The 24051-nt window shown below is 50.0% G+C and overlaps 1 protein-coding gene across 2 annotated transcripts; it reads left to right on the top strand.

Annotated features, from left to right (window-relative positions):
* The first annotated feature begins 5249 nt into the window (after window positions 1–5249).
* On the top strand, window positions 5250–23163 carry ERGIC3 (ERGIC and golgi 3). Of its 2 annotated transcripts, XM_049779294.1 has the most exons (14): window positions 5250–5368; window positions 5485–5555; window positions 5632–5719; window positions 8067–8186; window positions 18326–18419; window positions 19695–19860; window positions 19957–20014; window positions 20837–20851; window positions 21324–21355; window positions 21814–21910; window positions 21998–22062; window positions 22555–22691; window positions 22763–22818; window positions 22950–23163. In XM_049779294.1, the coding sequence occupies exons 1-14, from the start codon at window positions 5281–5283 to the stop codon at window positions 23027–23029; spliced, it is 1167 nt and encodes a 388-aa protein (XP_049635251.1). In that variant the 5' UTR covers window positions 5250–5280; the 3' UTR covers window positions 23030–23163. The 2 variants fall into 2 exon arrangements, with proteins under 2 accessions (XP_049635251.1, XP_049635252.1); XM_049779295.1 differs by lacking the exon at window positions 20837–20851.
* Window positions 23164–24051: the final 888 nt, after the last annotated feature.

Here is a 24051-nt window from a genome sequence, read left to right as displayed (position 1 = left end):
TAACACTGAATCTTGATTCTCTGTTGCCACCTATGTCATGGCAGGAGCAGCATGTCCAAGGCCTCCTTAAAGGAAGAATTATCTGAAGATTTCTGCCAGGGGGCTGGAGAGATGGCATGGAGGTAGGGCATTTGCCTTGCACGCAGAAGGTCGGTTTGAATCTTGGCATCCCTTTTGGTCCCCTGAGCCTGCCAGGAGCAATTTCTGAACATAGAGCCAGGAGTAACTCCTGACCACTGCAGGGTGTGATCAAAAAAAAAAAAAAAAAGATTCCTGTCAGGGAGCATGTGTGTTGATTGAGCAAGAATCATAGGTGAGAGAGCTTGAGGCCCATTATCAAGAACAGATGTGGGGCCCGGAGAGATAGCACAGCAGCGTTTGCCTTGCAAGCAGCCGATCCAGGACCAAAGGTGGTTGGTTCGAATCCCGGTGTCCCATAGGGTCCCCCGTGCCTGCCAGGAGCTATTTCTGAGCAGACAGCCAGGAGTAACCCCTGAGCACTGCTGGGTGTGGCCCAAAAACCAAAAAAAAAAAAAAAAAAGAGATGTAGGAAAGAGTTGGGGAGTGGGGTATTTTAGCAGATTTAGAATACAGGGTTCCTGCTGGTACCCCTAGTAATCCAAAAGAGGGGCTCCTATTTTTCTTTAAGGTAACCCCCATATATTCCCTAGGTGGTCAGACCCCCTCAGCTATAATTCCTCCATGAGAGGCTTAGTAGTGTGTCTAGGCGCTGTGGTCCTCAGTGGACCAGAAGCAGACTGCCCTGTGGTTTGGTTCCTGGCACTCCAGATGGAGGCTATTTCTCTTCTGGGAAGGGAAGAAGAAACTAGCAGAACTTGGGGCAAGGTGGGCCTTTCTCCCCATCCTTCTTGGCACACACCTGAGAAGCATGGTGTGGGAGTGAACATCAATCATCCTTGAGCTCAGGCACTCACAAGACCTTCTGTTGCCCAGTAAAGCACAAGTGCCACAATAGACATCCAAGAAGCCAAGAGAGGGCCTGGTCAGTGCTATGAACAGCTTCTTCCACATTTTTCTGAGTTCACATGCTGTGTTCAAGCGCCGGGAAGAGCTGGAGATTATCAGGGAGTGTGGCCCAGTCTCAGCTCCCAGCGGAAAAAGGGAAGAGCTGAGTAGGGAGATCCCTGTGCAGGAGTGATTCTCTGAGAGTAGGAGGGCCACGCAGCTGGGGCTAAGACAGGGTTCAGTGCCCAAGCTTGGGGAACCAGAAGGAGAGGGACTGATGGAAGGGGCTGAGTTGACCACTTACCAATCAGCACAACACAGCATCAGAGGATATGGGCTCTCTGGCCCTTCTTGTAACATGCAGCAAACAAGCTCCCCTTTCTTGCCCTGAGTGGACAGAAGCAGGTTTTGGATGGGTAGTCACATTTCACAAGCTTAACCCAGTCACAGTGGTAGTGCCATGGGGCCAAGCACATCCATTTTTTTTTCCTGAGGAGCTGATTCAGATTTTTGATTCAGATAGGAGACCATCAGTGACAAGTTGATGACCCAAAAGACCTACATGACAAAAATCTTGCAAAGGTGCCTCATGTGTAGCATAGGCTTTGGCTCCAGGGCTGGAGCTAACTTCTTAACCTTGGGAATGGGGTAAAGGACTTAGGCCACAAATAACCCCAAATATTCTGTCCTTCAGCCTCCATGACTCCAGAAATCCACACCAGCCCTCCCAGTGCTCTCTCCTGCCTTACCTCCAAAGAGAGTCTGGATGAGCCAGAATAAACAGATAAAACATATGGTGAGTCCCAAACTCTTCCCCCCGAGAAAGAAAGCTAGGTCTCATGCCATCATGTTAGTAGTCATTTATACCACAGACCTCATCACAAAGTACACATTGTGAACAACCCCTTTGGCCTCCTGTCTAATACACCGGCCACCAATCCTTGCACTCAAGATAAAAGTGTATCCATCTTCCTGACCTCTGCATCTTGGAGACTTAGATTATGGACAAGAAGACTGAAGGGAGCTCAATGGGAACTTCACTATTTCTGTGAGAATTTCCACTCAGCCCTCCTTGTGTTCTCTAGAATTCAGCTGTCCCAGCAGTCTATAGAGCTCCCATGTGGAAGTGTGAAACCTCTCTCATTGGACGAGCTGAGACTGAACTCACATCTCATCAGTTCCCAAGACCTTTTTTTTTTGAGGGGGGGGGGGGTTGGGTCACATCCTGTGGTGCTCAGGGGTTACTCCTGGCTGTCTGCTCAGAAATAGCTCCTGGCAGGCACAGGGGACCATATGGGACACCGGGATTCGAACCAACCACCTTTGGTCCTGGATCGGCTGCTTGCAAGGCAAACACCGCTGTGCTATCTCTCCGAGCCCCCAAGACATTTTTTTCTCAGTAACAGGTCTCACTCATCAGTTCCTGAAGCCAGAACACCAAGCACTAGCTTGATTTCTCTCCAAATCTACTCTTTCATCCACCCTCTTCCCCACTATTATCAAGTTATTTTCTGTCCTAGTATACAGGAAGTATTAAAAAACATAATGAGGGGCCAGAGAGATAGCATGGAGGTAAGGCATTTGCCTTGCATGCAGAAGGTCAGTGGTTCGAATCCCAGCATCCCATATGCCTGAGCCACCCCCAACCTGCCAGGAGCGATTTCTGAGCATAGAGCCAGGAGTAACCCCTGAGTGCTGGCGGGTGTGACCCAAAAAACAAAAACAAAAAAATCATAATGAAGATCATAGCCACCATGTCTTCTGGGGTCAGCATGAGCCCCCTGAAGCACCTGGCGGAGCAGCTCAAGATCTGAAGAGGATCAAGGTCTCAAAGGCTGCTGTAGAGTTTCAGCAGTTCAGCCCTTCTGGTCGGTGTTAAAGCTAGGTGTAACTCAAGAGCACAATCCTGTATTTCACTCTGAAGACTGATGAGCAGAGCCATCATTAAGTTCCCAATAGGGATTGAAGTTCCCTGCTTTCCAGTGCAAATGAATGACTGCCTCAAAATCTCAAAACTTTTCAAGTCGGGGCCCGGAGAGATGGCACAGCGGTGCTTGCCCTGCAAGCAGCCGATCCAGAACCTAAGGTGGTTGGTTCGAATCCCGGTGTCCCATATGGTCCCCCGTGCCTGCCAGGAGCTATTTCTTTTTTTTTTTTTTTGGTTTTTGGGCCACAACCGGCGGTGCTCAGGGGTTACTCCTGGCTGTCTGCTCAGAAATAGCTCCTGGCAGGCACGGGGTACCATATGGGACACCAGGATTTGAACCAACCACCTTTGGTCCTGGATCGGCTGCTTGCAAGGCAAACACCGCTGTGCTATCTCTCCGGGCCCAGGAGCTATAAATAAAACAAAAAATAATTATTTATAATTTGTTGTTCCTGAATAAGATTTTTATATCATGGTAAAATTTCTTTTCAAATGAACTTACAACTTTTTGTTTTGGGCCACATCTGGCGCCGCTTAGAGGTTACTCCTGGCTCTGTGCTCAGAAATCATGCCTGGCAGACTCGGGGCCATATGGGATGCTGGGAATCAAACTCCAGTCAGTCACATGCAAGGCAAATGCCTTATCCACTATGCTATCACTCCAGCCCCAGAAAGATTGATGTAGTGTATCTTTGCCTTTTTCAAGTGTCCCTATTTTAATGGTGTTTATATTTCAGAAAAAGTCAAAGCATTTATCTCTTGTGGGGCTGGAGCAATAGCACAGTGGTAAGGTGTTTGCTTTGCATTCAGCCAACACAAGCATCCCATATGGTCCCCTAAGCCTGCCAGGAGCAACTTCTGACTGATGAAAAGTCTAACCTTATTATACTTCTGCTACCTTAATAAAAGTGGTAACAGCTACTTCCTAAGGTTCTTTGACTGGATTATAACAGGTGGTAATATTGTCACTGATTTTTGTCCTTTTTGCCACACCTGGCAGTGCTCAGGGTTTAATCCTGGCTCTTCCCAAGTATCGCACCTGGCGTGACTATGTGGTGCAAAGATCAAACTCTGTGTGCAAGACAAATAAATGCCCTACCACTGTATTATTTCTCTGGTCCCAGTTAATTTTCAGTGTTAGTCCAGTCCTTCTTTTGACAAACTGTTTTTTGACAAAGTCCTTCAGTTGACAAACTGCTGCCCTGGAAGAAGGGGGCCTCTGGCATTGTCCAGTTTCTCTAGTCTCCGGACAGAAGGCTTCAGTGTCCCTCCTTTTCCTGGAAATCTTTTGTGACCCATCAAGTACGGCATTTTATTCTAGGACTCCCATTGTCCCTGTGCCTCCTCTTTATCAAAATTTATCTCTATGTCATGAAAATGACAAACCATTCCCTGTGCTAGCCATGCTCAGGAGAAGCACTGAGATGAGTAAAATCAATCCTAAAGACCCTAGATCCTAGAGCACTTTGAAGCCTGGAAGATCCACCTTGGCATCAATCCCTGTCAGACTAAGCTCTAGGGCATGTTATTTCTTTTCCGTACACAGAGAGCCACATCATAGGCTGAGGTCTCACCCACCCGCTCCGGCTAACCCGGGAAGCCACTGCTAGTTTCTGACTCTGGCCCAATAGTTTGCTTTTCTAACCAGTTAGCAGGAGATATGTTGCTGGTGGGGAACATTGAAAATCAACATTCTAGGATATCCCAAAATATTTCAAGAATAATCGTGTAAGGGCCGAGCGACAGCACAGCAGGCCGACCCAGGACCCATATGGTCCCCGAGTCTGCCAGGAGCGATTTCTGAGTGCAGAGCCAGGAGGAACCCATGAGCGCAGCGCTGCGGGGTGTGGCCTAAATACCAAAAAGAAAAAGAAAAAGAATCATGTGAGCCTATTAGTGCAGTGACTGACACAAAGGCAGACGCAATTGCTGCTTCATCGTTAGAGACCTGCAACACCCTTGGGGGCCCGAGCGATAGCACAGCAGGTAGGGCGTTTGCCTTGCACGCAGCAGATCCAGAATGGACCTGGGTTCGATCCCCGGGGTCCCATGTGGTCTCCCTAGCCAGGAGCGATTTCTGAGCGCATAGCCAAGAAAACCCCCTGAGCGTGACCGGGTGTGGCCCAAACCCCCCCAAAATAAAATGAAATAAATTTTAAAAAAGAGCCCTGCTACACCCAGGTGCGCGCGAGCCTTCCCCACCTTCCCGGAGGCGTGGCCTGCGGGGAGGGCGTGGCCGCGCGAAGGGCGGAGCCGCCCGGGAGCGGGGCGGGGCCTGGCAGGTGCAGCGCCGCGCCTGCGCGCGGCGGGGGCGTGGCCCGGCCTCCGGACCGGAAGCGGGCGCTGGCGGGGCGGGCGGGCCGGCCTCCCCTTCCCGTCCGGTCCCCATGGAGGCGCTGGGGAAGCTCAAGCAGTTCGATGCCTACCCCAAGACTCTGGAGGACTTCCGGGTTAAGACCTGCGGGGGCGCCACGGGTAGGCCACCGCGAGGCCGGGGTTACGGGGCGGGGGTGCCCTGGGGCTTGGCCCGGGCCCCTGCACGGCGCCTGGCCTGCCCGAGGCCGAGCCTGAGCCTGGTTCTCTGCCCTCAGTGACCATCGTGAGCGGCCTCCTCATGCTGCTGCTGTTCCTGTCCGAGCTGCAGTACTACCTCACGACCGAGGTGAGCGGGGCGGGGAGGTGCCGTCGGCGGGAGACACGCGGGCCGGATCTTCACTGAGGTAGCTCGTCTGTGCCAGGTGCACCCGGAGCTCTACGTGGACAAGTCGCGGGGAGATAAGCTGAAGATCAACATCGATGTCCTTTTCCCGCACATGCCTTGTGCCTGTGAGTGCCTGGCTCTGGGTGGGTGGGAGTTGAGGTCTCGAAGTTCTCGGGGTGAGCGTCCAAGCCACGCCTCAGGCTTTCGGTTCTGGCCTTGACACACACACACACACACACACACACACACACACACACACACACACACGTGCCCCTAGCATGCTGCCCTGCTTCCAGATCTGAGCATTGATGCTATGGATGTGGCACACACACACACACACACACACACACACACACACACACACACCCCTAGCATGCTGCCCTGCCATGGATGTGGCACACACACACACACACACACACACACACACACACACACACACACACACACACACGCCCCTAGCATGCTGCCCTGCTTCCAGATCTGAGCATTGATGCCATGGATGTGGCTGGGGAACAGCAGCTGGATGTGGAACACAACGGTTCTGGCCTTGAGACACACACACACACACACGCCTCTACACACACACACACACACACACACACACACGCCCCTAGCATGCTGCTCCCTTACCTTGACTTCCTGCTTCCAGATCTGAGCATTGATGCCATGGATGTGGCTGGGGAACAGCAGCTGGATGTGGAACACAACGGTTCTGGCCTTGACACACACACACACACACACACACACACACACACACACACACACACACACACACACACACACACACACACACACACACCCCTAGCATGCTGCTCCCTTACTTTGACTTCCTGCTTCCAGATCTGAGCATTGATGCCATGGATGTGGCTGGGGAACAGCAGCTGGATGTGGAACACAACGGTTCTGGCCTTGAGACACACACACACACACACACGCCTCTACACACACACACACACACACACACACACGCCCCTAGCATGCTGCTCCCTTACCTTGACTTCCTGCTTCCAGATCTGAGCATTGATGCCATGGATGTGGCTGGGGAACAGCAGCTGGATGTGGAACACAACGGTTCTGGCCTTGACACACACACACACACACACACACACACACACACACCCCTAGCATGCTGCTGCGCACACACACACACACACACACACACACACACACACACACACACACACACACACCCCTAGCATGCTGCTCCCTTACTTTGACTTCCTGCTTCCAGATCTGAGCATTGATGCCATGGATGTGGCTGGGGAACAGCAGCTGGATGTGGAACACAACGGTTCTGGCCTTGAGACACACACACACACACACACGCCTCTACACACACACACACACACACACACACGCCCCTAGCATGCTGCTCCCTTACCTTGACTTCCTGCTTCCAGATCTGAGCATTGATGCCATGGATGTGGCTGGGGAACAGCAGCTGGATGTGGAACACAACGGTTCTGGCCTTGACACACACACACACACACACACACACACACACACACACACACACACACCCCTAGCATGCTGCTGCACACACACACACACACACACACACACACACACACACACGCCCCTAGCATGCTGCCCTGCCATGGATGTGGCACGCACACACACACACACACACACACACACACACACACACACACGCCCCTAGCATGCTGCCCTGCTTCCAGATCTGAGCATTGATGCCATGGATGTGGCTGGGGAACAGCAGCTGGATGTGGAACACAACGGTTCTGGCCTTGAGACACACACACACACACACACACACACGCCTCTACACACACACACACACACACACACACGCCCCTAGCATGCTGCTCCCTTACCTTGACTTCCTGCTTCCAGATCTGAGCATTGATGCCATGGATGTGGCTGGGGAACAGCAGCTGGATGTGGAACACAACGGTTCTGGCCTTGACACACACACACACACACACACACACACACACACACACACACACACACACACACACACACACACACACACACACACACACACACCCCTAGCATGCTGCTCCCTTACTTTGACTTCCTGCTTCCAGATCTGAGCATTGATGCCATGGATGTGGCTGGGGAACAGCAGCTGGATGTGGAACACAACGGTTCTGGCCTTGAGACACACACACACACACACACGCCTCTACACACACACACACACACACACACACACACGCCCCTAGCATGCTGCTCCCTTACCTTGACTTCCTGCTTCCAGATCTGAGCATTGATGCCATGGATGTGGCTGGGGAACAGCAGCTGGATGTGGAACACAACGGTTCTGGCCTTGACACACACACACACACACACACACACACACACACACACCCCTAGCATGCTGCTGCACACACACACACACACACACACACACACACACACACACACACACACACACACACACACACACACACACACACACACACCCCCCTAGCATGCTGCTCCCTTACTTTGACTTCCTGCTTCCAGATCTGAGCATTGATGCCATGGATGTGGCTGGGGAACAGCAGCTGGATGTGGAACACAACCTATTCAAGCAGCGGCTGGATAAGGATGGCGTCCCCGTGAGCTCAGAGGCAGAGCGGCATGGTAACTGGGGAAGGGGCCAGGTCTTAGGTTCGGATATACCCAAGATCTGCCTTCTGCATATGACAGTGACACTGAAATAGCTAAGACACACAAGTTGGGTTACTTTTCAGTTAAGAAGCAGAAAGGGCTACCTTTTCGCCTCTCTTTAAAGCATAGAATCTATTTGGTTGCCATTCTCAGAGGTCCCCATGCCCTGCCTCTCTTGGTTTGCATAGCAGAAGTTTGAGCTTGTGTCCTATGTGCTATTGACTTGGGCAGAACTCTTCATGGATCCAACCTTCTCTGGGTGTTTGCTTTCTCCTCCCATTGGCTGAATGCAGTGCAGGTTAAGCATTTTATATACATGTGTGTAGACACACAAACACACACATACACACGGAATGTACACATGGTGGTGCTCAGGAGTCACCCCTTGTAGTGCTTAGCAGACCTGCAGTGCCAGGATTGAATATGCAAAGCATATGCTCCAGCTCTTTGCGCACCATCTCCCTGACCCCAAGAGTTTATATATATATATATATTTTGGTTTTTGACTTTTGGGTCACACCCAGCAGTGCTCAGGGGTTACTCCTGGCTCTGTGCTCAGAAATTGTTCCTGGCAGGCTCGGGGGACCATGTGGGATGCCGGGATTCGAACCACCGTTTTTCTGCGTCTAAGACAAACGCCATACCACTGTGCTATCTCTGTGGCCTCGTACTTTTTTTTTTCTTTTTTTCCTTTATTTCTTCACCCTGGAAGTATTTCATTAGGATCACTTTGGTATCTTAAGCAGTACTAGGGATTGATCTCATGGCCTCATTCTTTTTTTTTTTTTTTTTTGATTTTTGGGCCACACCCGGCGGTGCTCAGGGGTTACTCCTGGCTGTCTGCTCAGAAATAGCTCCTGGCAGGCACGGGGGATCATGGCCTCATTCTTGCCCAGGGAACTTTTGTTTTGGGATCACACCCAGTAGCGCTCAGGGGTTATTCCTGGCTCTGCGCTCAGAAATCGTCCCTGGCAGGCACAGGGAACCATATGGGATGTCGGGATTCAAACCATCATCCTATGTGCAAGGCAAACGCCCTACCTTCATGCTATCTCTCCGGCCCAATACATTTTTTTTTGTTTTGTTTTGGTTTTTGGGTTTTTTTTTTGGGGGGGGGTGTCACACCCGGCAGCGCTCAGGGGTTCCTCCTGGCTCTATGCTCAGAAATCGCTCCTAGCAGTCTCAGGGAACCATATGGGCTGCCAGGATTTGAATCACAGTTTTTCTGCATACAAGGCAAATGTTCCACCTCCATGCTATCTCTCTGGGCTACCCTGGGAACATTTTTTATTTATTTATTTATTTTTGGCTTTTTGGGTCACACCCAGACACTCTCAGGGATTACTCCTGGCTCTGTGCTCAGAAATCACTCCTGGCAAGCACAGGGGACCATATGGGATGCCGGGATTCAAACCACCATCTACCCTGAATCGGCTGCTTGCAAGGCAAATGCTCTACTGCTGTGCTATCTCTCCAGCCCCCATGCCCTGGGAACTTTTTAAGCCACTTGGCTATCTCCTGGCTCTTTCTCATAGAATCCCAAGCAGCAGAGCTTTCAGAATTGCCTTGGTGTTATGTGCCAGCAACAGGATTTGAACTTAACCCTATCTTGCTGGGCAAAGGCTTTAGTCACTGGGCTATTTTCTGTTACTAGAATGGTAGGGTTAAATGAAGTAGAAGTGTAAAATGCTTGGTATAGTTAGTATTCACTTTTAATTCCCTTAAGGCAGCCTCCCAGTGCCTTCATTTAATTCCCTTTCCCACTGTACCAAAAGTTTTCTTGGAAATCTTATTTTCATAACTTAGGGATTGATCTGTTGGCAAACTTCATTCTTTGTTCAAGATATTTATGTTGGATATCAGTAGGCTTTGCTACAGGGCTGTAAGTGAGATGTAAGAAGAGAGTCCTTAGGGCTGGAATAGTAGTATAGAGAGTAGGGCTTATCTTTTGTATGCAGCCAACCCAGGTTCGATTTCTGGCATTCCATATGGATCCCCAAGCACTGCTAGGAGTGATTCTTGAGTGCAGAGCCAGGAATAACTCCTGAGCATCACTAGGTGTGGCCTCAAGACAAAACAAACAAAAAACAGAGAGAGAAAGAATCTGGGTGAATGGCTTGAACAGCTGAGCAACTTGAGATGGAGGATGGGGACTGGAGTGATAGCACCGTGGTAGGATGTTTGCCTTGCATGCAGCTGAACCAGGATGCACCTCGGTTCGATCCCTGGCTTCCTATATGGTCCCCTAAGCCAAGAGTGATTTCTGAGCACATAGCCAAAGGAGTAATCCCTGAGTGTTACCAGGTGTGTCCCCCCCAATAAAAAAAAAAAAGAGAGATGGAGGATGACTTAAGAAGATTATTCTATAGGAGAAGTGGGGGAATGTTATGTAGCCATTATTGTGTACCAGAGCATCCAAAAAAAAAACCACCATCTTCCATACTTGCTTTTATAGCACAGAAACTTAACATAACTGACAATAACAAACTTTGCCGCCAGTTTCTGTGGGCAGGAATTAAGACGTTGCTTGGCCAAATGAATCTGTCCTAGAGGCTGTGACAAAATCACTGTCAAGCTGTTGGCCAGGCTTCAGCCATGGTTTGGTTGCAAACTGGAGCGTTTCTGTTCTGGGAGGTTTGGCTCACACAGAGAAGTGCTGGCAGGATGCCTTGGTGCTGCCATGTGGGCTTCTCATTCAGTACAGCCCTTTGTGGGTCATCCCTGGTCAGGAGATCCAGGAAATAGCACAGTGGAGGTCTATTTCTTTTGTTAAAATTTTTTTTATTTTTTATTTTTCTGGGTTATACCTGGTGGTGATTAGGATTACTCCTGGCTCTTCGCTCAGAAATCACTCCTGGAAGGCTTGAGGGACTATTTGGGATGCCGGAAATCTAACAGGGGTCCGTCCTGGGTTGGCTTCCTGAAAGACAAATGCCCTACCGCTGTTCTATCGCTCTGGCCCCAGTCTATTTCTTTTGTAACTTCACCTGCGCCTTACAAATCACTTGTCCCCATGTCTGTAATAGTCTAGCAGTTACAGAGTCTGTCCTGTTCACTCTAGGAGGGGAAAGAATAAGAATATAAGTACCAAGAGCTGGTGATCATTGAGATTAAGGCCAGATTGGGGCAAATAGCAGGATTTGAGGTGTCTTAAACCTAGCAACTTATTTGGAGGTTCTAACAGGAGCAAAATTACTCAGATAACCTGCATCAACGAATAGGTCGGTCTGTCTGTCTTTGGGACAGTCCATCCTTTTCAACAGTACGCAGCTTTGGGTAGTCTCATGGAGCAGAGAGTGGGCAAGAGAACACTCACCACCCCTGGTGATCAATGGGGTGACAGATGTAGCGGCCTCAGAAGTGGTGTCTTAAATTTGGAGTACCTGCTATTTCTTTTTTTGTGTTTAGGAGCTTCTCTTGTCTTGTTGCTCAGGGTTGTCACTGACGGTGCTCTTGGGACCCTGCAGTGCCAGAGATTGAACTCAGGCCTCTGCATAAAGCATTCAGTAACCCAGTGAGCTTTCTCTCTAGCCTGGGTGTCCTTGATGCATATGGGTATCAAACTTTGAACCTAACACTTGTAAGGCAGATGACTGAAGACACTAAACCCATGATGGCGAACTTATGGCATGTGTGCCAACTATGGCACACGAAGGCCTTGCAGCTGGCACGCAGGAAGGTCCGAAATTAATAAACTTTTTTTTTTTTTTTTTTTTTTTTTTGGTTTTGGTTTTGGTTTTTGGGTCACACCCGGCGGTGCTCAGGGGTTACTCCTGGCTGTCTGCTCAGAAATAGCTCCTGGTAGGCACGGGGGGACCATATGGGACACCGGGATTTGAACCAACCACCTTTGGTCCTGGATCGGCTGCTTGCAAGGCAAACGCCGCTGTGCTATCTCTCCGGGCCCCGAAATTAATAAACTTATAAAATTTATAAAGAGTTTTTTGATACGAAAATCTTGTTATTAAGGTTTAATTGACGTGCTGGCACTTTGAGGAAATTCTTTGGTTTTGTGCGGCAGTTTGGGCACTCGGGCTCAAAAAGGTCAACCATAACTACACTAGACCATCTCTCCCAGATCTCAGTTCAGGCACTTAATTTATCTATTTAGTCAATCATTTCTTTATTTCTTATTTGGTTTGGCAGGCCTTACTCCCACATCCAGCGAAGCTCAGGGGTTACTTACTGTCTTAGCACTCAGACTCACTTATTGTTTTGCTTGGGGGTACCATATGGGATGCTGGGGATGAAACCAGGGCCAGCCATGTGCAAGTACCCTAACTCCTGGGCTCTGAACTTAGGAATCACTCCTGGTTGGCTCAGGGTATCATATGGGATGCCTGTCATTAAACCCAGATCTGCTGCATACAAAGCAAACACCCTACCCACTGTTCTATTGCTCCGCCCCAGAGTTGTACTTTTTTTTTTTTTTTTCCAGTTTTTGGGCCACACCCGGTGACACTCAGGGGTCTCTCCTGGCTATGTGCTCAGAAATCACTCCTGGCTTGGGGGACTATTTTGGACACCAGGGGATTGAACTGCAGTCTGTCCTAGGCTAGAGCAGGCAAGGCAAATGCCTTACTGCTTGCGCCACTGCTCCAGCCCCAGGTTGTACTTTTTTGTTTGTTTGTTTATGGGCCACACCCAGTGATGCTCAGGGGTTACTCCTGGCTTGGGGGACCATATGGGATGCCAGGGGATCAGACGCGGTTCATCCTAGGCTAGCGTAGGCAAGGCAGATGCTTTTCCATTTGTGCCACTGGTCCGGCCCCTGAGCTGTACTTTTTTTTTTTTTTTTTTTTGGTTTTTGGGTCACACCTGGCAGTGCTCAGGGGTTATTCCTGGCTCCAGGCTCAGAAATTGCTCCTGGCAGGCACAGGGGACCATATGGGGCGCCGGGATTCGAACCGATGACCTCCTGCATGAAAGGCAAACGCCTTACCTCCATGCTATCTCTCCGGCCCCTGAGCTGTACATTTTTAAGGATTGGGGCCATTCCTAGTGGAGCGTGGCCTGCCATGGCTAGTGTTGGCACCACTGGGACTATACTTAGAAGTGCCAGGAACCAAACTCATACTGATTGTATACTTTATATTAGAGGTCCCTAAACTATGACCCACAGGCCACAGGACATTTATCTGGCTCTTCAGGTGTTTTTGCCGCTACTGCCTTTCCTGCTTTGTAGCCGACTCATCCAGGGTCCACAGTACACACACCTGTGTGGAATGTGTGCCACTCTCTCTGACTCCCCTCCTTCTCTCTTCCTCTCGACTCCTCATCTCAGTCTCGGGTTGGGGTCCTCAAACTATGGCCCACCAAAGGCAGGTCCTTTGTGCCCACTGAAATACTGATAAATTTGTTGATTTAACTTTACATGTTCTTCATTTTAAATATTGTATTTGTTCCTGTCTATTTTTTTTTCTTTTTTGGGGGCGGGGGCTACACATCTGGTGATGCTCAAGGGTTACTCCTGGCTATGTGCTCAGAAATCACTCCTGACTTGGGGGACCATATGGGACGCCAGGGGATCAAATCACGGTCCGTCCTAGGCTAGCAACCTCTCTGTGCCACCACACCAGCCCCTGTCTTGTAGTAATAATTACTTTGACAGGTGTAAGGTGATACCTCATTGTGGTTTTTTTTCATTTTCCTGATGATTTAATAAATGATATTGAGGATCTTTTCATGGACCTGGACATTTGCATGTTTTTTTCATTTATTGGGTTTTGAGTTACCCCTAGTGATGTTCAGGGCTTACTCTTGCTTCTGTATTCGGGAATCACTTCTTACAGGGCTTAGTGGACCATATGGGTTACCAGGGATTGAACACTTGCCAAGGCAAGTGCCCTGCCCGCTATACTCTCTCTCTAGCCCTCTGTGTGTATGTATATATGTATATGTATGTATGCATATATATTTTTGTTTGTTTGTTTTATGGCCACACCCAGTGCTCAGGGGTTAATCCTGGCTCTCCACTCAGAAATCGCTCCTGGCAGGCTCGAGGGGACCATATGAGATGCCAGGGATTGAACCTGGTCCATCCCTGTTGTCCATGCAAGGCAGATTCCCTACCGCTCTGGCCCATGAGTCATAATTTTTTATGGATTTTTATTTATTTATTGTTTTGGGGCCATACCCATTGGTGCACAACTCAGGGATCACTCCTGGTGAGGCCTACAGGACCATATATGGTACAGGGAATAAGTCCCAGGTTGATATGCACATGCAAGGCAGTGCTCTATCTGCTGTACTATTTCTCCGGCCCATCTACTTACAGATTTTTAGGTATTAACCAATCCTTAGATACATAGCTTGCAAATATTTTCTCCAAATAATAGCCTTTTCATTTTGTTGATTTTTTTTTCTTTTATTGTACAGATCTTTTTATGAATGGGGGTTGTTTGGACTCCATTCTGTAGTAATCACAGGCTATTCCTGATGGTGCTCTGGGGACCTTGTACAGTGCTGAAAAGGCTGGCATGAAGCTGTCCTGACCTGCAGGACTTCGTTACTCGTGGGTGCAGAGGGGTCCCAGCCTGAAAAGAATATGGGGAGAAACCCAAAAACCAAAAAAAAAAAGGGCCCGGAGAGATAGCACAGCGGCGTTTGCCTTGCAAGCAGCCGATCCAGGACCAAAGGTGGTTGGTTCAAATCCCGGTGTCCCATATGGTCCCCCGTGCCTGCCAGGAGCTATTTCTGAGCAGACAGCCAGGAGTAACCCCTGAGCACTGCTGGGTGTGGCCCAAAAACAAAACAAAAAAAAAGAATATGGGGAGAAAAAAGGGGGCCAAGCAAAACGAGGCTTGTCAAGGCTCCGTTTATTGATAGGTACAGGCTTCCTTTAAGCACAATTTTTACAGGGGGTGGAGAGAAAGCAGGATAAAACAGCTCGCATTACAGAAGTCATCTTACAGGTAATCTTTCCATGCCACAAGGGGCACAGGAACACCTCAGGGTTAGTGAAGTTTCAAGGATATTATAAGCTTCCTGGAATGTATGCCTGATAGGAAACTGTGATATTTCTTAGGGCTCTGGGGCTAGCCAATGCCTTAGGTTATGTATTCTTGCCACACAAGACTGGTTGGTCCTGCTGAATTCCATATTAGGGTTCTGTCTCTGACATGAAGCAAGGCAAGTGCCATAACCCTGATGCTCTCTCTTTCTATGGCCCAGAAGCTTATTATTTTAAAATAGTCCTGCTTGTTTGCTTCTGCTTGTGTTGTCACTGCTTCTGGTATTATATCCAAAAAATCATTGCCAATGCCAATAAAGAACTTTTCTCTTTTTTTTTTTTTTTTTGGTTTTTGGTTTTTGGGTTACACCCAGCAGCGCTCAGGGATTACTCCTGGCTCTACGTTTAAATTGCTCCTGGCAGGCTCATGCCTGAGATGTAATGCTGGGATTCGAACCACCGTCCTTCTGCATGCAATGCCCTACCTCCATGCTCTCTCTCTGGCCCCAACTTTTCTCTTTTTATCTAGGAATTTTACAGTATTGAGAATTTTACAATATAATTTTACAATTCTTTTGTGAGAGACATGTATACCCAGCTATGCTCAGGGCTTCTCCTTTGCTCTGCACTCAGGAATCATTCCTGGCAGTGCTCAGGAGATCAAGTGAAGAGTGTCTGGGATAGAACCTGGGTTGGTCATGTGCTGTGCTTTTCCCACAGTACTAGTGATTCGTCCCTAGGACTGTAATTTTTATTTTTTCAACACTGGCAACTAAACTCATTACATGTACTTTACTGGTTTTTGGGTCTTTTTTTTTTTTTTTTTTTTTGTAGAGGTCACCCAGCAGTGCTCATGGCTTACTCTTAGCTCTGCACTCAGAAATCACTCCTGACAGGCTTGAGAGACCATTTGGGATGGCTATGGGTAGATCCTGGGTTTTTACCTGCTGTACCATTCATTGTTTCGTCCTCAAAACTGTAATTTTATGTTTTTCAATATTGGTGACTTGAACACAAGTTCACATATGTATTCTATTGTTATTTTTTTTTTGGTTTCTTGGTTTTTTTGTTTGTTTGTTTGTTTTTCAGTTTTTGGGCCACACCTGGCAGCACTCAGAGGTTACTTCTGGCTCTGTGCTCAGAAATCGCCCCTGGCAGGCTCAGGGGACTATATGTATTGCCAGAGAGTGAACCTAGGTTTGTCCCAGGTCAGCCACATGCAAGGCAAACTGCTGTGCTATTGCTCTGGCCCCACATATACCCTATTGTTGAGCCACATCCATGACCCCATATTTAAGTTTCTTTTTAAAATAAATTTTGGGCAGGCCGGAGAGATAGCACAGCGGTAAGGCGTTTGCCTTAGATGCAGAAGGACGGTGGTTTGAATCCCAGCGTCTCATATGGTCCCCGTGCCTGCCAGGAGCGATTTCTGAGCATAGAGCCAGAAGGAGTCCCTGAGCACTGCCAGGTGTGACCCAAAAACCAAAATAAAAAAATAAATAAATTTTGGGCTTTTTTTTTTTTTTTTTTTTTTTTTTTGGTTTTGGGCCACACGCGGTGACGCTCGGGTTACTCCTGGCTATGCACTCAGAAATCACCCTGTCTTGGGCCGGAGAGATAGCATGGAGGTAAGGCGTTTGCCTTTCATGCAGAAGGTCATCCGTTCAAATCCCGGCGTCCCATATGGTCCCCCGTGCCTGCCAGGAGCAATTTCTGAGCATGGAGCCAGGAATAACCCCTGACAACTGCTGGGTGTGACCCAAAAACCACAAAAAAAAAAAAAAAAAAAGTGCTTTTAGGGGCCGGGAAGGTGGCGCCTTGCAAGCGCTAGCATAGGACGGACCGCGGTTCGATCCCCCGGCGTCCCATATGGTCCCCCCAAGCCAGGGGCGATTTCTGAGCGCATATCCAGGAGTAACCCCTGAGCATCAAACGGGTGTGGCCCAAAAAAAACAAAAAAAAAAAAAGAAATCACCCTGTCTTGGGGGAACCATATGGGACACCAGGGGTCTAGGTCAGTGCAGGCAAGGCAAACTCCCTACTGCTTGCCCAACCAGAATTGGGCTAATTTTTGTAAGAGGCATATGATAGGGGTTCTTTCTCAGCAACATGAAGAAGCTATCTCAATTTGAATCATGGAATTTTAGTGAGGAGGGAAGTGAAGAAAAGAATGGGTGACATTGTCAATTGGTGGATTTGAGGCACTAGAAAGAGTGAACTGTGAAAATAAGAATTAGTTCCTGGGCCCAGAGAGATAGTACAGCGGCGTTTGCCTTGCAAGCAGCCGATCCAGGACCAAAGGTGGTTGGTTCGAATCCCGTGTCCCATATGGTCCCCCGTGCCTGCCAGGAGCTATTTCTGAGCAGACAGCCAGGAGTAACCCCTGAGCACCGCCGGGTGTGACCCAAAAACCAAAACCAAAAAAAAAAAAAAAAAAAGAATTAGTTCCTGAGGTAGGTCAGTGGACCGAGCACATGCTTTGGGTTTGGGAGGGTTTGGGTTTGGGAGGGTTTGGTTTAATCCCCAACTCTGAATGATCCCCTACCTCAGGCCTGCCAGGAGTGTCCCCCAGCACTTACATGTCACCAACAACCACTGTACCTATCCAGACTTCCCCCCAAAAAACCACTTTATAGATAAATGATTGAAAGTTGGATTGGTCAGAGACACTTGAATTGAAACAGTTGGAGTAACCACTTGTGTCAGAGTCCAGTGTGAGCATGGGAGTGAGTTGGCTGAAGCAGGTTTGCTGGAGTACAGGAGGCAGGACATTGTCACTGAAGCGGCCAGTTCCACCAGCACAGTTGGAGAGCAGGGATCTGGGCAAGGGCTTACAGGGCAGAGTAGAGTTGAAATCTACCGATTGCAAACACACCCTCTTTCCTGAAGCTGCTTGTTTTCTTCAGGTTGAGTGGTGTGGGGGGATGGGAGGAAACATGCAACAAACCACCTTCGCACCCCTGGACCTTCTTCAGTGTCAAAAGTCCTCAGTACAAAGTCCTGTGCTTTGTTGCCTCACAAGGAGCAGCCTTTGTGAAACTGTTTGTGCTTTTATTGTATAACTGGCTATGACTTCCACCAACTGCAGGTGGACAGAACCGTGTGGGGTTGAGGGTCACTGTGTTCTCAGCTGACACCTCTACCACTTCATTCCCCTCAGAGCTTGGGAAAGTCGAGGTGAAAGTGTTCGATCCTGACTCCCTGGACCCTAATCGCTGCGAGAGTTGCTATGGTGCTGAGACCGAAGACATCAAGTGAGCCGGCCATGAGACCTAGGGATTTGTGGGGAGCAGGGCTCCCTGGCCAGTGGGGAGGTTTGACCCAGAATGAATGGGCAGGATGTGGGTCTTGGTCACTGGCTTTGGTGTGGCTAAGCTCTGCAGACAAGGCTGAGGTAGTCTCTGCTCTGTCTCCAGAGGCACTGCCTGGAGTCCAGCCATCCGGGCCAAATGCCATATTGTCTCTTCTGAAGGGAACTTAGTCATTCAGGATAGTCTGCAGGTGGTGTTTCCACTTGACTGATGTGTGTACATTGTATGTTGCACAGATAATGCCCAAAAGCACCAAGACCCCCTCGACCTTCCCTCCCACAGCTTTCTTTGTTTTGTTTTTTTGGAGTCACACCTGGCAGCACTGAGGGGATACTCCTAGCTCTGCCCTCAGAAATTACTCCTGGTATGCTCAGGGGACTATACAGGAATAAAACTTAGATTAGCCGTGTGCAAGGCAAACACCCTACCTGCTGGGCTATATTGCTCCTCACCCTGGGTTGTTTGTTTGTTTTGTTTGTTTTTGATTTTTGGTTTTTGGTTTTGAGTCATACCCGGGTCCTCAGGGTTTACTCTCTTCTGGTTCACTCCTGCTAGTGCTAGGAACCATATGGATGCTGGGATTGAAGCTAGGTTGGCTGTATGCAAGGCAAGCAACCTTCCCACTGTACTCTCTCTCTAGTCCCTTCTGTAAGTTTTGAGGGAAGTTGAGTGGGAAGGACAGGGAGGCTTGCAGGGGGGAAACAAACCACACCTGAAAATTTATATTTTAAACTTTTGCTGTTGTTGTTGTTGTTGTTATTTTTGGGTAGGGAGGTGTCACATCTAGCATTGTTGAGGACTTATTTCTGGCTCTGTGCTCAGGGATCATTTCCAGCAGGTCTCAGGACCATGTAGGATGCCAGGGATTGAACCCTGGTCAACTGCATGCAAGGCAAGTTGCCTCTGCTGTACTATTGATCTGGCCCCATATTGTAAACTTGTAGGTAACATCAGACCATTTTAGCAGCCTTGCAGCATACGATTTGTGACAGTGGCATCAGCTATGTTCTTAGCATTATGCCAACATCCACTGCAGACTATTCCTCAACTTCTCACCCTGGGCAGAACGAGAAGTGTGCATTTTCTCTTTGTGTTTTAAGTCCTGTGGCCACCGGGAAAGCTCACCCCAGGAAAGTAAGATCATGGGGGCAAGACTGGGGGCAGCTTCCTTCCCACTGATGCATTTCTGTTTCTCGACCAACGGCATCCTGCCTGCAGATGCTGTAACACATGCGAGGATGTGCGGGAGGCCTACCGCCGGCGTGGCTGGGCCTTCAAGAACCCAGACACCATCGAGCAGTGCCAGCGGGAGGGCTTCAGCCAGAAGATGCAAGAACAGAAGAACGAGGGCTGCCAGGTCTATGGCTTCTTGGAAGTCAACAAGGTATAGAACAGAGCCCTCCCATGCCCCGCTGGCTCCTTCAGCCTTCTGCAGGACACAGTGGGGTCAATGGAGAGAATGAGGGGGCTGTCTCCATAGGTCGCTGGGAATTTCCACTTTGCCCCAGGGAAGAGCTTCCAGCAGTCCCATGTGCACGGTGAGTGAGAGAGTCCAGCCTTGCGGGTTTGGGGGACCTTATGGGATGCTGAGGATCAAAGTTGGGTCGGTTGCATGAATAGCAAGTACCTATGCACTATACTGTCATTTCAGCCTATGCTACTTTTTTTTTGTTGTTGTTCTTTGGGTCACACCGCCAGCGCTCAGGGGTTCCTCCTGGCTCTGTGCTCAGAAATCGTCCGTGGCAGGCACGGGATGCCAGGATTCGAACCACCATCCTTCTGCATGCAAGGCAAATACCTTACCCCATGCTCTCTCCGGTCCTCAGCCTATGCTGGGTCCTGCAATTGGTCTGGGATGGGTGAAAAGCACAGGCTGAGGGGCCAGGCAGCCCGTTTGCCTCCTGACCTTAAGTGCTGTCTGTGGGGGCCGGAGAGATAGCATGGAGGTAAGGCGTTTGCCTTTCATGTAGGAGGTCATCGGTTCGAATCCCGGCACCCCATATGGTCCCCTGTGCCTGCCAGGAGCAATTTCTGAGCCTGGAGCCAGGAATAACCCCTGAGCACTGCCGGGTGTGACCCACCAAAAAAAAAAAAAAAGTGCTGTCTGTGCGGGACTCTGACAAAACGTCTTTTTACCCTTCTGAGCTTTCATTTCCTGCATTAGCAGCCGACGACACTGGTGCTCTCCGCAGTCACCTGTGCGGGTTCTGAGGGGCCAGGTGCTTTTTGGCGTGGTGGTCCAGACTCGTGCAAATGCAGGACCTTCCACTCTGGCCTGTGCCCCATTTCTTGCTCTGTGGTTCTCGTTGTGAAGCTCTGAATCTTTCTCCCTCCTCCCTTCTCCCTCTGCCATGCTGCAGTACATGCTGTGGAAAGTAAGTGCACTCTCCCAGCCCCACTACTCTGGGGGCAGAGGCCTACCCCTCAAAAGGAGCAGTTTCGGATGGGTCTAGCTACAGGGTGACCATTAAAGCCCCTTTGGCCTTGAAGTGGGGTTCCTTGTAGCAGGTGGGATCGGGATTCCTGTGCCTCCAGTATTTTCTTCTGGGGCAGAGGATGCTGAAGCCCCTGATCCCTGTCTCAGACAAACTCACTGAGTGTTGACCTTAGCACTCATGAGACCACTAAGGGGTGCAAGGCAGGCCTTGGGGATATAAAGATACCTGAGGAGGGCATGGATCACCCCACACACACACAGGTCAAAGGCAGACCCTTTTTCTCTGCTCTCAAGCAGGGCCCTGCTTCAGGGTAGGTGGATGAAGTTCCAGAAAGACCTGGGTGGGGTCGGGCCTGGGCGAGGCTCTGAGGGAGCCCTGCGCCCCAGAGACTCTTCTCCTTCTCTCCTAGTTCACGACTTGCAGAGCTTCGGCCTAGATAATGTATGTACCGGGAGGAAGTGGAGTTACCTGTTGCTGACGCCATTGTGTTGGGGCCTTCTGGGATGGAATGGTAGTTTAGAGGCTCCCAAACATAATTATTTGACCAGGGCTTGAACTGGTACGGTGTTTCCCTTGCATGCCACTGATGCGTGTTTTGTCCTCGGCATCCTACATTGGTCCCCTGAGCCTGCCAACAGTGATTCCTGAGTACAGAGCCTGGAGTAACCCCTGAGAGTTACTGTGGGTCTGTGTCTGATGTTTGGACACAGCCTCACTGTCAGGAACCTGTAGACTCTTGAGAAAGATTTCCAAGGTTGGGGCAGGGGTGTTCTAAACAAGGTTCTTCCTCAGTGCCTCAGTGTCTACTGCTGGGCTACAGGGCCTTCCAGACAGGGGAGCGTTGGGGTGGGGTGCTGGGAGCTCAAGTTCAAAGGCCCCAGCTCTGGTGTTACCTGCAGATCAACATGACCCACTACATCCGGCACCTGTCATTCGGGGAGGACTACCCGGGTATCGTGAACCCCCTTGACCGCACCAATGTCACTGCCCCACAAGGTACCTGCCTGGGAGCTAGCCCCCTGCAACTACTGCCCACCCAGCACCCATGCCTTGTGTTCACGCCCCATGGTCTCCTCCCTGCAGCCTCCATGATGTTCCAGTACTTCGTGAAGGTGGTGCCCACGGTGTACATGAAGGTGGATGGGGAGGTAAGTAGGGGGAACTCACGGGGAGAACCCAAGTCTCTGCTAGTCCAGAGGTGAAGTGCTGCTCTGATCCCAGAAGACAGGTGAAAGCTGAGCCAGCACCTGCCTCGGCCTTGGTTCTGTCAAATAGTCCCCAGTGCTCACTGTCCATGTCTTGCTCAGTCTTGGCTAGTCTTGTGACCTTGCTCCTGGGGCTGGCAGCCAGGGGAAATGCTGGGGACCAGGGGCCAACAAGGGCAGCTCTCGCTTTGCCAGGCATGGCCTTGGAAAACTGCTGCTCACTCTGGTTTCTCAGAGAGCACACTGGGCATCTGGAGGGGAGCAAAGTTGGATGATGTGGCATAGGGTACCCAGAATCCCTAGACTTTCAGGGATGCCTGCCTGCCTGCCAGCCCAGGACCTCTGTGTCTGCTGCTGATGTCCAGGCCACAAGGTAGAAGAAGCAGGGGAGGGCTGATGGGCGAGGAACCCTGGCCCAGTTCCCCACTGTTCCAGGTACTGCGGACAAACCAGTTCTCTGTGACTAGACATGAGAAAGTTGCCAATGGGCTGATGGGTGACCAGGGGCTGCCTGGTGTCTTTGTGCTCTACGAGCTCTCGCCCATGATGGTGAAGCTAACAGAAAAGCACAGGTGAGGGGCCAGTGGAGGGGCCTGGGACTCATGGACTTGGGGAGCCTGCTGACCCCTCTTCCTCTTGCCAGGTCTTTCACTCACTTCCTGACAGGTGTGTGCGCCATCATCGGGGGCATGTTCACAGGTGAGAAGCCCCAGACCAGCTGCTTGATGTTGGGGGCAGGAGAGACCCTGGAGTTCAGGTTGGAAGAAGGATAATCCAAGGGAGAGCTACTAGCCTGAGAATTCAGGACCAAGGCCCTTCTCTCTCCCCAGTGGCAGGACTCATCGACTCGCTCATCTATCACTCTGCTCGAGCCATCCAGAAGAAAATCGATCTCGGGAAGACGACGTAGTGGCCCTATTACCCCTCTTCACCCCCACCTCCACCCCCTTTCTCTTGACCTTTGGTGGTTTTCCCATACTCCATCCTCTCCACGTGTCAGCAGTCAGCATGCCCAGATTGAGAAATCTATGGATTGTGATAATATTTGCTGGTGTCTTGTCCAGTTCTTTTGAGTGGGTGGGGTGTCTCACATCCAGCAGTCCTCAGGGCTTATTCCTGACTCTCTCAGGGATCATTCCTGGAGGTGTTCTGTGGGGTGGGGTGAGGGGGGGAGGCAATATACAGATTAACCACATGCAAGGCAAGTTTCTCCGTGTACTATCTCCAGCTGAGTGTTTTGCCCCATCACAGCCCTATCCCAAGGTTTTATTCCTGAAACCTTGAAAGTCTTCAGTTGCAAACTAAGTATTTCTTTCATTCATACGGGATAAGCTATTATGCACCAGAACTGGGTAGACACAGGCTGCTAAGGGTCTGAGACTATTCCTTGCCCTCCTTAGTCCTGCCTAGGCTCCAGAAGCAGTGTTGAGGTTGTGTGTGCTTAAAACAGAGGAGAGGGGAACCCTAGAGTCTAGGAGCCACACTCACCCCTACCGTAGATCTGCGTTGGTGGGGCTGACTGGGCATGACCTGCGCAGATGAGTGAGGCCGAGCATCAATGGTGTGGGAGCAGGGTGCAGCAGGGACCATGCTAGTGGCTTTGCCTTCCAGGGCCTGCTTAGTGTCCTGCTGCTCTCAAAGGGCCTATTACCCAAGTGTGTTTTCTGACTAAGGGAATCTCTAAACAGACTCCACATACTTCCTCCAGTTCCTGGAAGCCCCTCCAGGGATGATCAGCTCTGAGCTAGAGAAGCAGAATGAAAGGAGTGAGGAGTCAAATCAAACTGAACAATATACCTGGCATTCTTCCCCATTGCATGGACGTATGTTCTCCCTCCTCCAGCCTCAGTCTGATCCAATCTCCCAAAGGTTCAATTTGGCCTGCACATTAGGAATATATCGGAGTAACAGATAAGATTAGGCTTTCAGGGC

Source organism: Suncus etruscus, chromosome 9 (assembly GCF_024139225.1).
Source record: "Suncus etruscus isolate mSunEtr1 chromosome 9, mSunEtr1.pri.cur, whole genome shotgun sequence".
NCBI classification, from domain to species: Eukaryota; Metazoa; Chordata; class Mammalia; order Eulipotyphla; family Soricidae; genus Suncus; species Suncus etruscus.
This window is presented reverse-complemented; position numbering and strand designations above follow the sequence as displayed.